At 40.8% G+C, this 15,286-nt stretch overlaps 1 protein-coding gene across 1 annotated transcript in view; it reads right to left on the minus strand.

Annotated features, from left to right (window-relative positions):
- Window positions 1-15,286, minus strand: part of sick (sickie) — a 333,346-nt gene that overhangs the window by 147,618 nt on the left and 170,442 nt on the right. Inside the window, 1 exon segment of the mRNA XM_072305631.1 lies at window positions 8,428-8,552. Coding sequence (XP_072161732.1) covers window positions 8,428-8,552 — 125 coding nt within the window.

Raw genomic sequence — 15,286 nt, forward strand, 5'->3', positions numbered from 1 at the left:
TAAGACCGGAATGCGCAAGTGGGTCCTTTCATTATTGATGAGTTTTCTCAGATAAAAGGCAAAATGTCTCATACGAATATCATCTTCTTCAACGAGTCGTTTATGTGTGCGTGTAAATGTACAAAAACGTTGAAAACCAAATCCCTCCTCGTGAGTTTCATGATGCATTCAATTATCAATTGGGTGAAACTAGCCTGAATAATTATTATCCGACATTAAAATTTACGCAATTCTGCTGAGCCAATAAAACTTATGGATAATGCCAGGAGACTGCATACAAACACGATACAACTACATTTTTCCCCCTTTGGAAAAAAATAAAAATATTGTATTTATTCCTCTCTTACCCCCACCCATAAAATAAACCCGTAAACGATTGTGAAAAAATACGCCCTCCGTCACCTCTTCTAATGAAGCTGTACGTGTTGATTTTTCATTAGCTGCATGCACACTGCACGGCTCGTCGAAGCATCTTCTTAGAAACCACATAAAATATGCATTCAACGAGTGTCTTTGCAATTCGCAACATACTTGACAAGATTTAATTGCGGTTGCCAAACTTCTGTTAAATTTATCTACGCTGCACTTGTTGGACACACATCGTTGTATGCGGGGTATTGTGTAGGTAGGGACATTGTCCTTTTTTTTTTTTTTTTTTTTTTTTTTTTTTGAATCTCCTATTTCCTGGCAAAGTTAGTTTTTGAATTCACTGGCAGGTATTGAAATTGAAAGTTAAATTTAAAAATAATCCACGGTAAAATTTCAAACGGACTAGAGAGGGCATCGATTCAACCGTAAAGAAGACGACGATACTGACCTTCTGGAATACCTACGCTCTTACAAAGATTTTTTGGGGAAAAATTAAAAACTGGAATTCAGTCAAAATTGGTCCTGATCAGCTTTTCTATTTTAAATATTTTATGTTGACATTTGCCTCAGTGGATTTTTTGTGTCATAGATTATGATGAATGATAATCCTTAAAATCTGCGGTGCTTGTGGGCTGAGCAGAATTAGTTACTATCCTGCCAGTCTACAGAATTTCTTCGGATCCCTCACATCTCTTGGGAGCGGTTGAGGAAATTTCGGGGGGGGGGGGGGGGAGGCCCCCCAACCTTTTTATTTACACCAATGCCTTCTAGCTGCGCCGGCTCAAGATATTTGGACAGCATTTTACGCGAGACACGCGAAGAGAAATTTTTCATTTTCTTGCCTCAAAAACAACAAATATATTATTAACTTTCAAACAAGTTAGTGCGATTTTAAGAAGGACAAAAAATGTTAGATCCTATATTTGCTGAACGCAGTCAATTTTGTATCTGGTTAGGATACTGATCAATATACTTATTTTTTAGGTTTAGGTTTAAGTTAGGTTCTAAGGTAGGTTTCTCTGTTTAGGTTTTTTTCTCGGATCTTGGCCACCTACATGTAGGTCTCAGATTTTTTCTTCGATATTTTTAAATTTTTAATTTATTTTCCGACTGAAAAGGACTCGTTTTGAGTCGGAACGTCTCGGGTTTTCAGCGTTGTATTTTAGTCTTCTTTCCTGTTTTTCCCCCTTGTTTTTCCTCCTATTACCATCGTCTCGGGCTGCTTCGTAAAAATTTGTACACTGGAAAAAAAAACACATTGAATCTAGAGTCCAGACTCTTAAAAACATCGACAAGAAAAAGTACTCTTGATTCAATCAGAATCTAGCTTAAATCAAGAACCAAGCCTCCTATTTTAAGCGGATTTCGTTTCGATTCAAGCAAAAATCCGATTGAATCAAGAGTATTTTTTCTTGTCGATGTTTTCAAGAGTCTGGACTCTAGATCCAATGTGTTTTTTTTCCAGTGTATCCATGTTCATTTCTAGGAATACATGGCAACGGTGGGAGAGCCATTGAGCGCGAAGAAAAATGGTGCCTAGTTTTGGGTGGGCCGGAGGTTAGAGGAGCATAGGTGCTGCGAGTGTTTGAGTAATTGGGAATTTGCATAAAATCGATCGGGAGGCGCGAGATGTTTCCAGTTTGCAGGACAACGCCACGGTCGCCGGTCGCCGTTGCGGGTAGCGTCGTCTGCGGTTACGGAGGCTCACAAAGTCGTTAGCATAAATATCGTCGCGTCGCGTCGCTTCTCCGGAGTCGAGGCGTGTGTGACAATGAGCCTCACTCGCCTCGCAGCCACCTATACTCCCGTGCTAAGGAAAAACGCCGTATGAGCCTTCGAACGTTGTCAAGTTTCCGTCGATAAAAACAGAATTAACAGGAAAAATTGTGACTACTTTTAATCAAAATTTTCAGACAATTTTGTACGCAATTTAATCTAAAATATCTGAAAATGTCAAGGGAAAATATGCTTAAAATGCGTCAAACATATACGATTTATCAAGGGAAATTTGGCAACTCTCGAATGTTCATACGGCGTTCTTCCTTAGCATGGCAGTATAACCGCGAGAAAACAGTCGAGATTGCCCCGCTGCGGTAAGACGATGCACCAAAGAACGAGCCATTGGGAAAGGTCGAACATTAAATTTTTGCTGAAACCGCAAATTTTGAAATTTATTTATTTTATATTGAGTTTTAAAGAAGGGGTGCATCTTGGAAGAAATTTTCAAAAAACAATGGAGCTTTTTTTTAAACTTTTACGTTTTGTATCAACGAAGATATAAGCCCTGTCTTTCCATTGTTTTCCGCGTCGCGAAAATAGTCAAGATGGCCCCGCTGCGGTAAGACGATGCACCAAAGCACGAGCCATTGGGAAAGGTCGAACAAGAAATTTTTGCTAAAACCGCAAATTTTGAAATTTATTTCGTTATACATTAAATTTTAAGGAAGGGGTGCATCTCGGAAGAAATTTTACAAAAACCAAAGGAGCTTTTTTTTATTTTATTTAAACTTTTACGTTTTGTATCAACGAGGATACGAGCCCAGTCTCTCCATTGTTTTCCGCGCTAAATTAATCGCAAACTGTATCAAAATCAAAAAAAAAAATTGTGTTGGTTTGTGTTTCGATTCCTATGGTAACCAAAAGTAACACAAGAACACAAATAATTTTCTCCGTGTACCTAAATAATGAAGGAGTACGGTACTGTTGCTCGACAAGCGTTGAAGTCTCTCCACAGCGGGACCTGCTCTTAAAAGTTCTTTTATAACTATGTATATAAACATTCAATTATTCGGCTTGAAATATTAAATGGAAAAAAAATCAGGATATTTTTCAAACCTATTTAGTATCACCCTCTCATAGCCTCGTAAAGATTTTACATTACTTGAAAAAAAAATATTTCGATTCGAAGAGGCAATGAAACACTAATAATTAAATACGCGCTTAACCCTCGTCATCATATCTTTGAGTTTTGACTCAAGTGCCTTCTGTGAGTATTTACCTATACTTCTTGCGTGAATTATGATGTGAAGATGGGCAGAAAAAGGCTGGGTTCTAAGTTTCTATGTTTTATAAGCTTCTTTATCAAAATCTGGATATTCTATTTGAATAAATGGCTTCTGATTATTTTTTTTACTGAATATTGACAGTTAATAGGAGATAAAATCTATTTGCGCTTCCTGTTCACTGGAAAAAAAACACAGTGGATCTAGAGTCCAGATTCTTGAAAACATTGACAAGAAAAAGGACTCTTGATTCAAGCAGATTTAAGCTTAAATCAAAAGAAAACCCGCTCAAATTAAGAGGCTCGGTTCATTTTTTCTTGTCGATGTTTTTAAGAGTCTGGACCTAGATCCATTTTTTTTTCCCCCCTTCTAGTGTTTAGTGAATACGAGGGGGGTGGGACTTTATATTTTCGCTTTGATGCCGCAGATTCTTACATCTTAAGCAAACAAAGATGAGCGCAACATACGCTTTAAAATAGAGCCGTCAAAAGTAAGTAGGTGTCAGAAGATCAGGATTAACCAGATTCGAATCGTTACCGGTGCAAAATGCGCGCGAGAACACCGACAACAATCAATTTACATAAAAACGGAGGCGATTTCATTTTCATTTTGTTTATCGTTTCTCCGGTCGACTAGACATATTTTATTTAAATCCAACCGCGCTCTGGCGAGTGGATAATGCATGGAATGAAACAAAACCGGTGAGAGGAAGAGAGAGAAACGATGCCAGAATTAGATCCCTGTCTCTCTCTACCGACTCCTCTGAAGGTACGAGTAGATTTACAGCTCCCTTTTTTAAACCTAATTCATGCAAATTTCCCTTGTAAAGCAGATAGAGGGAAAACAGCCGTGCTGTAACCCACATCTCCCGAAGACGTTAAAAGAAAAGCAGCAGAAAAAAAGGAGGAAACTCGTTGCCACACCTCGAGCTAAGTTCTACATTTGATGATAACAAATACTAAAACTTTATTAATCCACCATAAGGCAATCTCATTGATTTATTTACCGCCTCGTAACACGTGTGAGTAATGTTACGGCTCATTTTCCACGAGAAGCGTGTCTTAAAGCGTTGTAAGCCGAGCGCTCGGATCGTGTTGAAGGATGCTGTTGGGCGGCTTTTCGTATACTCGGGCGTTTCAAAATTCTTTAAGACTGTAGTTAAAATTTACTCTCTCCGCAGCTTTTGGAAATGCGTGTTTCAGCAATTTTCAGTGGCTCGTATTTTCGGTCTGGATTAAACAATCTATTTGATACCCCGCACAAATGGATTTATCTTAACCAAGGAAACCGTATCTTGGACAATTTTTCATCAAGCTTAAAAATACTCGTGTTGCTGGAAAAAAAAAGAAAAAAAAAAAAAAAAAAAAAGTAACATCCATCTTTACCAAAATCCTTACCAAAATGGGAAACAGCGACTGCCCTTTGGTGCTCAACAAGTCAAGCGTATCGTCCGTCTAGGGGGGGGAGGCGGTTAGTTCGATCACTGACGGTTCTGCTGAGTACCTTTGGATTCGCAGCCACTGCAACCCACAAACAACGGAGCATGATCGGGTATATAAGTGATTTTTGCCCGAAAAAAATTGTTCTCCGCGAACGGCTTTTCCAAGGACACTGCCTCAGCCCTGTACTCGACAAAAAACCAAACTGGTGAGAGAAACGCTCTCTCAAACAATTAACCCACGAGTTTTGCGAATTTTCCGAGTTCATTAAGAGCAAGAGCTTTCACCTCGTTTAAAAAGAAGGACCAGACGACGACTTGTCGAGGTGCGAATGTAATTTCGCGGCGGTCGACAGATCGCGCCACTTGCGCCGCTTGCGGTTCCCTCATTACACAGTGGCAGCATCGCTGCATGAACGCAATGAGGCCGCATGATTTCCCATTTCATGATATTTTTCACGGGATATTTCTATGGTCTCCTTTATGGGTACTTCAGAAGAGGGCCGTATATGTTTTTTAAATACTGTAGAGAGGTCTTAGTAGCGGGCTGATTGTTGAAATTTATAGACAAAGCTATAGACAAAAGGGATATGGCGGGATCCTATTGGTGGTTGCAATGGACAAATAAGGTAGATAATATACTGACTAACGACAACCCACGAGAGATCCTATAATTAGACCACCTTTTCTCCCTAAGTCCATAGGAACCAACCATTTTAACCAATATGATCGCTCCATACTCCTCATGTCGTCTTTGTCTATCCCTTTGTCTATCAATTTCAACAATCAGCCCGCTGGGGTGTCGGCATTCCCTGTCATCTATTTTTTTGATCTATCCAAGCCAGTTAATCTCATTTCCAGCTTCCAGAAATAAAAAAGTCCATACATTTGCATGTAATGGGCCTGTTGCAAGGTGCGGGGATTTGCGAATTGCTGCCTGATTCTTATGGCAAATTTCACGAAAAGAACGATGGCGCTACTAAAAAACCTTGAAATGACCTCTCACACTCAGAAAAAGCTGTTTTTGGAACCGACCCATTCAAAACGGTCGTTTTCACGCGGTAACGGGTTCGCCATACTTGTGACGTGAAATGGTTCGACAGACCTGGTTTCTTCATCACTTATGGGGTTTTCTGATCCCTCAACACGGGTCCGAAATTTCACGGAGCTTCATTCGCCAAGTGAGCCACTGTGTCTATCGTTTATGGCAAAACAGTGGCTTAATGGTGGTAACAAAAACACTTAAATGTGTCGGTAAATACGGCGATGTGCAAATACAGGTCTGTATAGAATATCATATCGCTCATACATAATTATATTTCAAACAAAAATGTTTCCTCATTGCAACTTTTTGTTTTGTTTTAGCTGCGCCAACCAGAAAAATTACGCTGTAATGAGGAAACTCTCTTCGCCACGGTTTAAAATTTACTTAGCGCATAGGTCGTTTTCTTACGCACCCCTGTTTGGTTCTCTATATTAATAAAATTGATTTTTTTACACTGACAAGTTTCTATTCACCAACCCACATAACAACTGAGCTAAATTTTGCAATAGGGAATTTATATTTCTAGCTCATTCCATATCATTACACATCTGCATAGAGACGGTACGGGCACATATGTTGTCTCAAAAATGAGCCTAAAATTATAGTACTGTATTGTAAAATGGATGTAATCCATCTCTAGTTTGTATGAAACACCCATACAGTTGATGTCGCATACCAAGTTGGTCGGTGTGCGAAGAATCGACTGGCTCCGTTGGAAATAGAGCAAGGGAAAGAACGTGCGTTGACGACGGCGCAGAGATACAACTATTCGTGCTTGACGGATGTCCGTCTTGCGTCTGCAAAATTGAAGGCGCGATGGCGCGAGGCGTGAACTCGCAATGCTCCGATGAGGCGTGTGCTGCCAATGTAGTGCCGCTCAGATTCGGGAGGAAGGTTAATCTGTAAATCGTTTCTTGTGTGTTTCATGATGCTTTCAATTTTCAAGTTGGTAAAACTCGCCTGTGTAAGAATTATTATCCGACAAAATGTAAGCAATTTTTCTGATTCAGTTGAGTGATCAATTAGGTATAAAAACGAGTCATATACCATTGTGCTCCTAGTTTGTTCATTCAATCAATTCTTCAATTATAATTTCACGATAATACACAGTCATCGTCCACCTGTCAACCTCGTCTTTTCTTATCCCTACTCCGAGGCGCTTGCAATTCTATCGTGCAACATTAAATCATAAATTACTCGTTTTCATTTTGAGCGATGCAGCCGCTTTCTTGAGCTGCAGAGGGGTCTTTGCGTACATGAAGACGGTATAATATTTTCATTCCGCTTTTTTACGAGTTTTCCTCTCTTCATTTTTAACATTCCGCTCGAAGACGAACAACGTGCAATGTTGGCGACTATAAATTATCGGAGCTCTCCCGACGATCCTGCGGAGATCTTCGCGCCGACACAATCGCGCGTAACGTAACGACTCTTTAATGACGGCGGGCTGATTATTGAAATTGATAGACAAAGCTGTAGACAAAGAAGACGCTACTGGAACTAAAGTGATCCTATTGGGGGAAGCGGGTGGGTAGTTGCAATGGACGAGGGGTAAATAATAGACTAAGAACGGCAACCCACGAGAGCCGAGACTCTAGTGAGTTCATCATTTCCCCCCTTAGTCTATGACAACTACTCGTTTCAGTCGATAAGATCACTCCAAGTTCCTTATGTCTTCTGTGTCTATAGCTTTGTCTATCAATTTCAATTTTCAGCCCGCTGAATTCCGAAGCATGCATGTTCCTCAATAATCGCGACGTTACGAAATTTTCGCGCGACTTTAATATGCAGATCGGGAAAATTAATGTAATTTGGAAACTCAGCAAATAGACCATTACTCGTATTGGTGGTGGTATTGGTAGTGGCAGTGGTAGTGATAGTGGTAGTAGTAGTATTAGTAGTGGTAGTAGTAGTAGTAGTAGTGGAGGTATTAGTAGTGATAGTGGTAGTAGTAGTGGTGGTATGTAGTAGTGGTAGTAGTAGTAGTAGTAGTTAGTAGTAGTAGTAGTAGTAGTAGTAGTAGTAGTAGTAGTCAGTAGTAGTAGTCGTAGTAGCAGTAGCAGTGGTTGTAGCAGTAGTAGTAGCAGTAGTAGTAGTAGTAGTAGTAGTAGTAGTTGTTGTAGTAGTTGTTGTAGTAGTGGTAGTAGTTGTAGTAGTGGTATAGTGGTAGAAACTCGTCAAGCAAAGTATTTTCCTCGACGTTCATGTTTCATGAGTCATCGGTATTACCTGAATTACACTTCCAACAAGTTGCTCTCATCATCATCATCAAGCAAAAAGTAGCGTTGATCCCCGAACTTAACCTTTGTCTCACCCGCGATTACAGGATTAATCTGCTTTGATTGTTAGTGCACAGTCTGTGGAATATATTACCTTCGGACACAAAGCTCTGAATTATCGTTATCGATACTCCGATGACATAGACTACCGGGGTGCATATTTATTGCTTGGTGAGTGGAGCTATTAGCCGAGCTTTTGAGCCAAAGCGATGGCGAGGGGCGATTAGCATGACCCGCGTTACTAAACAATAGTGGAGTTAATTCGATTAAGCCAATGAAAAGCTCTCTACTCACCGGTGTTGAGTCCGTTGAAGCGTTCGATGGCGCTCGGCCTGGCGCCAGTGCTCGCCGGGGTAGGGATCCCACTCCCGGAACCCGATCCAGGGTCGTTCGTGTGGTTGTAGAACGGACTTGGAAGCCTGAAAGAAAATGAAATTCATGACTTAAACTTTAAAGTTTTTAATGACGAAGAGATGTTGCGGTGTTAGTTGCCTGCTAACCTCTGGGAAGATAGGCTTACGTGGCGTTTGGGTGTCCCGAACGCAGAGTGCGCTTTAGAGCGACTTATGCTGTATGTGTAGTTTTAATTTCTGGGATTGTTTTGTGGTAAAAAACATGTCCACTCGAAAAAAAACACATTGGATCTAGAGTCCAGACTCTTGAAAACATCGACACGAAAAAATACTCTTGATTCAATCGGATTTTTGCTTGAATCAAAACGAAATCCGCTTAATTTGAGCGGCTTGGTTTTTGATTTAAGCTAGAATCTGATTGAATCAAGAGTACTTTTTCTTGTCGATGTTTTTCAAGAGTCTGGACTCTAGATCCAATGTGTTTTTTTTTCCAGTGTCGTTTAAGCTTGCTTACATCCACCACTTCAAATTCCAATGCCGCTCTCTGAATTCATAATAGAGACAACTGCTGTCCCCGAAAAATCTGGGAGTGAGTGTGATTTTCATGTTACTCCTTCACTGTCCATTCGTCGTTCTCGGAACGAAGTAACGTAACCCTACTCCAAGGTTGCAAAATTGTCTTAAACAATTATTCAATTTTTTACAACAATATACCTGCGCAAGTCTTGTTCAAAATTTTTCTGATTTTTGCATGAGATCTGAAGAAAATCAGAGAAATTTTCAGTTAGGAATACACAAGATTCTCCTGGTAAAAATGAAACATGCTGGGGGAAATTTGGCAACATTGAAATGTAGTTACGATGAATTATTGACACTTTAATAGAAAAATTGGAGGTGTTATACCACTGTCAGGATGGAGTTTGAAGTAATTAGGTGATTGCAAGGCACTACCAGCAAAGAAAGAGACCTTTGCTTCAGCAGAAAAATTCTTGAATTTGTCACCAATCACTGAAAAAAAAAGAATCTTAAATTTGCCGCCAACAAGTATTTCTTCTTAAATCAAGAATTTTTCTGGTTAATATAAGCTACTTTTTTGCTTAACCCAAACATTATTTTTCTTGTATCAAGAAAAAGTCAGCTTAAAGCAAGATAAAACAAATTCTTGGCGGCAAATTCAAGAATCATCATGCTTGATCCGAGCTACTTTTTTTATCAGTGATAAGTTAAGAGGAAAAGATGCCTGAATCTATGAGAGATCGCTTAAATTTACCAGAAACGCGGTTGATTCAAGCGATTTTATTCTGAATGCAGGAAGAACTCTTCTTCTACCGATAAAGATTTGTTGATGGTTTGAGACGCAGTCTCCGGACGCAGCAAACTATTGATGCATAGAGGTTTTTCTCTAGTTCTATACTTGATGTTTGGTATCTCTCTAAATATATTACTTTAAATCATCATATCACAGATGCAGTTTATAGCTGTGGGCGTTTTTTGTACCGAAACGTTCTCCTGTGAGGCAGGATGCCAAAATTCAAATTCTAACCTTGTAGTCACACCAGTTCGCTTCCTCCTTAACACGACAAAGATGAGCGTACTTTCTGTTAACTTGATAGTTTCCTTCGCGACGGAACCAAAATTTACGATCTCTCGCGCGTGGAGGAGAGACGCTCCTTCGTGGCAAGATGAGAAGTAATCTCGAAATAACATGTGAGTCTCTGGAGGCTTAACCGCCTTGAGTGAAAAGATAGCCCGTGTCGAGACACGAGGAGGCACGCGCGACTCAGAAGCCCCCAATTCCCCGTTTCGACTAACAAAATAACGCAGCTTCACCCCAACGTGAACTCTGAAAAACATTAAGTTAAATGGGAGCTGATGCTCATCTAAAAAAAAAGTTACGTTTTTAGGTCTACGTCGCGAGAATTTCTCTTAAATCGAGAATCACACCCTATATGGGGTTACGGTCGGAGAATCACGAACAAGACTGCGTTTTTCCTCTCCCAAACCGCACCGTACAGTTTCTTTATTTCTTGCCTTTGTTTCGGGTCCCTGGGAAAGTTCAGGGTTGAAACCCCTATCGAACGTAATGACTACGCGCGAACGATAAATTCTGCTCAGCGTAAACGGCACTTCCAAACGAGGGGACGTCGACGTCGCACCCGTCGGATCAAAGTAGAAAGCGCAATTTTCTACAAAGCTTTCTGTTCTCTGGATGCTCTTCGCACGTTGGTTGCGGCTCGGCTTTTGAGAAGGAATGCATCGCGGAGGAAGGGAACGCACGAACGCACTTTATTAGCCATCGTCACGCAATCTGACACGCCGGTATAATTGAATCGAGCTACGCGAAAAGAAACAAGCTCACACCACCATGCTGGGGAAGAGTACTGTATGGGAATTTAAACGTTGACAAAGTTCCCGCGTTACAAAAATCTATTTTTGGGGGAAATTAAAAGCATTTTACCTTTCAATGGAGTTGTTGCATGTGTGCGGAATTTGCGATTTGACTGTAGATTCTTACGTAAAAGTTCGCGAGAAACACGATGGTGCCACTGGTTTTCTCTGAAATCAACTCCCAAGCTCAAAAAAAACTCTCAATTAGAGGCCAAAATGGAGGGGATGTCCCACGCTATCCTGAGAGTCCACCTTTACATCAAGGCGAACTCTCCATGCAAAGATAGGGAGCAAATACATTAGCAGTGGTGTGTTCTCAGTTTTAGAGTCCCCAAATAAATAGGCAGCCCTGTTAATGTATTTGCTCCCTATCTTTGCATGGAGAGTTTGTCTTGATGTAGAGGTGGACTCTCAGGATAGCGTGGGATATCCCCTCCATTTTGACCTCAACTTGAGAGCTTTTTTTGAGCTTGGGAGTTAATTTTAGAGAAAACCGGAGGCACCATCGTGTTTCTCGCGAACTTTTACATTAGAATCAACTGTCAAATCGCAAATCCCTCACACATGCAACACCTTCATTCAGATACCTACGTGTGAGTCGCTTTCATAGCGTTGTCTGGCGCTCTGCGATGCCTAACAAAACTCGGTCCTCCCACAACTCGTCAGGGAGTTGGCACTCCCTTATTTCGTTTAAAACCCCCTGTTGCCACCCTTTCACTGAGCAACCCCTTCATCTCCTCCCAGGAAGAACCCAATCAAATATCTTTTCAGATACTTCCGATCAAGTTGGATATTTTCTTTAAGAAATTGACAGAAAAAAAAATTCCTTTTCCCCTGAAATTCGTACTGTATCAGCGGAAACATGACAAAGTCTGATGGTTTATATTCGCATCGAGCAAAAGAGGTTCAACGTTTTGATCCTTCATCAGACTCTGGGACAACGTCGTTTTTAGCCTCATTGTACATTATTACATGTATGAGTTTTTGAACATTAGGTGCTTTAAAAAAGGGGGCCTAAAGTTACTTAGCAAGTGTTTAAAGAAAACAGAAGCGGTTATACCGAGCTTTTCGCGAGGCTGGAAACGAAAACGCTTACGGTTCTGAAATTTAAGGAGCAAAAGAGAGGAAGGAACAAGGAAGTAAAATGTACACTTCCCTCATGGTTTTTCGAAAAACTCGGGTTCCTTAACCTGTAGGACATTCTTTTCTAGGCGGCGCTTTGGGATTCGAGACTAACGTCTGACAGTTCTCAAAGTAACCAACATAATTAATGAACGGCCTTTCACTACTTTTATTCTATAGATTTACTGGTTACCTTCTTACTTGCAACCGTGGTGTGTGGTATACCTAAAAATGCATGGTAAGTTAAGATTGGAATCACTTTTAATAACAGGTATCCACGCCGATTTTATGAATTAGGTACATGCCAAACTGGATCGAATTTAAATTTTTGCACGTCTTATTAAGTTAATTGTAACATATTTTTGAAGGAGACATGCTCTGAGAAGGAAAATATTTCCCATGATGAGTCTTGAGTAATAATTAATTGTCATCCGCGCAATATCTTCACGAATTACATCTAATTAATTCCGATAATGGAATTCAAGGATTTACTCGGAAAATGAATGCATTCAGAGTATCTTACTTTGATCAAAAACTTGAGTAAAAAATTCAACCTTTAGTGAAACGCTCATGAGCTGAAATTCTAGTAGATTTCATGCACAGTGTGGGTTCCGTGAAAACATAACCTATAACTCCATTTAGTTACCACATAAAGCTTTGCCTATTATGAACAGTCAAGGCGCATCGCAAGGTATTAATGGACCTAAGGGTATTAATTTTTTAGAACCTTATGACATGCAACTTTCTCGGACACATACCGAAAATACGATGAACAAATAAACACATGCAAATTGATCAGTTAGAGAGGGCACACTCCGACACACCTCTGCTCTACGTGCGCCTCTTCAATTACCAACGTGCATCATAACAAACTACTACACGTGTAAGAAAGAGCTTTCGCCGTAAACAAACTAGCTTTCAGATCCTAAACGGCGACTTCAGTGATTCTATTACTGGTTGACCATAGACCACGGGCCAGATTCAATGGACACCATTATCTAAAATTGATATATACACAATACAATCATAACAAAGCCACAGATTATCACAAATACGAATAAAAACGAACGACAACAGCAAAAAAAACACAGACAATAACCGGATCACAAAATCAGAGCAATAAAAAAGCTTAAAAGCTCGTTCCGGACACTCTCCACCACATATAAACAGGAACTTTTCACTGAACAAAGCCCGCAATAAAATGTCAACAAAGCAGATTTTTCTTAAAACTTGAGCTTATTTGGACGTTTTCTACGAGGTGCAAAGGTCGAGGCAATTATAGACAAGTACAAGATACGATAGACAAAATCTCACCTCCGAGCTTCGGGGGTATTGGGATAACTTTTACTTTTTTTCGGACGAGAACTGCTGGAATTGCCCATGGCAAAACATGACTGACTGGAGGTCGGCGAGCATGAAAGAGGCGTAAGTACAGAGCCTGGAGGAGAGTACGCTGCTTCCCTTCTCGAGAGCTTCCCCTCGCCAAGGCGACGCAACCCTATCTGGACCCTCTCCCCTCTCGGATATAAAACAGCTGAGCGTCTCCATCTACATAATATGAGGGTCACTACACTTAGAGCTCTATTAAGCATGCCTCCGCTTTTCATAGAGCACGCAGCCAGAGCTCTGCCCGCGCCTCTGTTGCGTCGCCGTCCCGAGTATTGAGGGTTTTTTCGAAAGTTCCCGCCATCGAACGACCATTCTTTTCGCAGTCGGTAGCGATAAAAATATGAGGGGCAGCCGAAAAGGAATTTGTGAAATGCGGAGGCTGCTAAAGAGGGTGGTTAAGTGTGAAGGCCGGGTCTTTAAAATGTGAGGGCCACGAAAATGGGGTTTTTAAAATGAAAAGGCCGCGAAAAAGGTTTCTTTTTTAAACTTTGAAGGCCACAAGGAGGGGTTTGTTTGGTTTGTTATAACTACATTAATATTTCGGTAATTTGTAACATTATTTGGTACAATTTATGATTTTTGAGTGCGCCTTACTTTCAGTGAAGGAAAATGTTGAGCGTACTGCTTAATTTGCAAAGAAATTTCAAGCCTGCCGAAAAGTATGAAGGAAACTGTTCAAGCGCGCTGAAAAATCCCCGCTCCTCTGACGCAGGGACGTACTTCAATTTCTACGTGGGGTCTGTTTTTCATATAAGTCTATGCTTTCCGAGGTACATGTGGAAATCGAGATACGCCCTTGCATCAGAGGAGCGACGAAATATGAGGAAAACTGTTCAAACGCGCTGAAAAATGTGAGGGAGACTGTTCAAGTGCGCTAAAAAATGTGAAAGAAACTGTTAAGCGCGCTGGAACCCCCCCCCCCCCCCCCCCCGCGCTCCAACCCATTTATCCCACCGCCCACTTCGTCGTAGTCATGAAAAACAGTGAAACTAGAGGGCCACGACAGGAGGAGGTGGCCTTAAAAATCCAACGGACATATGTCTTTAGGTCATGCTCCAATGACTCGAATCCTGCAATTTTTTTGTGTATACACGAGAGTTCATTACTGAACACGTTATCGATGAAAACCAATTTCTGATTCATGCGACAGCTCATGAATCACACGCGACTGATATTTTTTTCTCAGACCTCGAAAATTCTTCGTTGCAAAATTCCAGAAAAATCTTTTCTCTCGACCATCGCTCCGTTCGAGGAAATGACCAATTTTTAAGTCGATCGCGCACCAGTGCACGCATCGCCAAGGAGACTCTCGTTCTCATATTACACCAGAGATGCACCGATGACGACACCACCGCCCTCTGAAAATTGATCCGTGTCGCGGCCCGAGCCTCCTTCCCCGACGCACTTTAATTTGGTTTTCATTGAGCCTTAATTTCGAAAGTGTTGGCCGAAACGGGGAAGTGTCAACTTCCTCCCCGGTTCGACTCGTGTGCCGTGTATCAATTAGGGCGGATCCTGATCGATAATTCAATCGTCACGATGACGCTCAAGCAGTTGTAAGAGGGGCGGTTATGACAGCTAAGTATTAACAACCGGCACATATAGCGTTTTAACGAGAGTTTAATTAGAATGGAAAGGCCAAAATTATTTGAACTTTTCCGTTGGGGGTCGAAATGTTATTATTTTAGTAGTTCTCCGTTGATTTATACAACTTTTAGACGGGTTAGGTTGATCAAACTACTTTCATCCCTCTAAATATTTATAGTAATTTTATCGATAAATTAATAAAATGAAAATGTACGCACATAAATCATATATGCGATGTTCCAGAGTGTCCAATTTCACTTTACATTTTCGAAAGCTTACTAACTAATAGATTTTCCGGGAATATTCTGTGGTGG

The sequence above is a fragment of the Bemisia tabaci genome, unplaced genomic scaffold (assembly GCF_918797505.1).
Source record: "Bemisia tabaci unplaced genomic scaffold, PGI_BMITA_v3".
In the NCBI taxonomy this organism is placed as follows: domain Eukaryota; kingdom Metazoa; phylum Arthropoda; class Insecta; order Hemiptera; family Aleyrodidae; genus Bemisia; species Bemisia tabaci.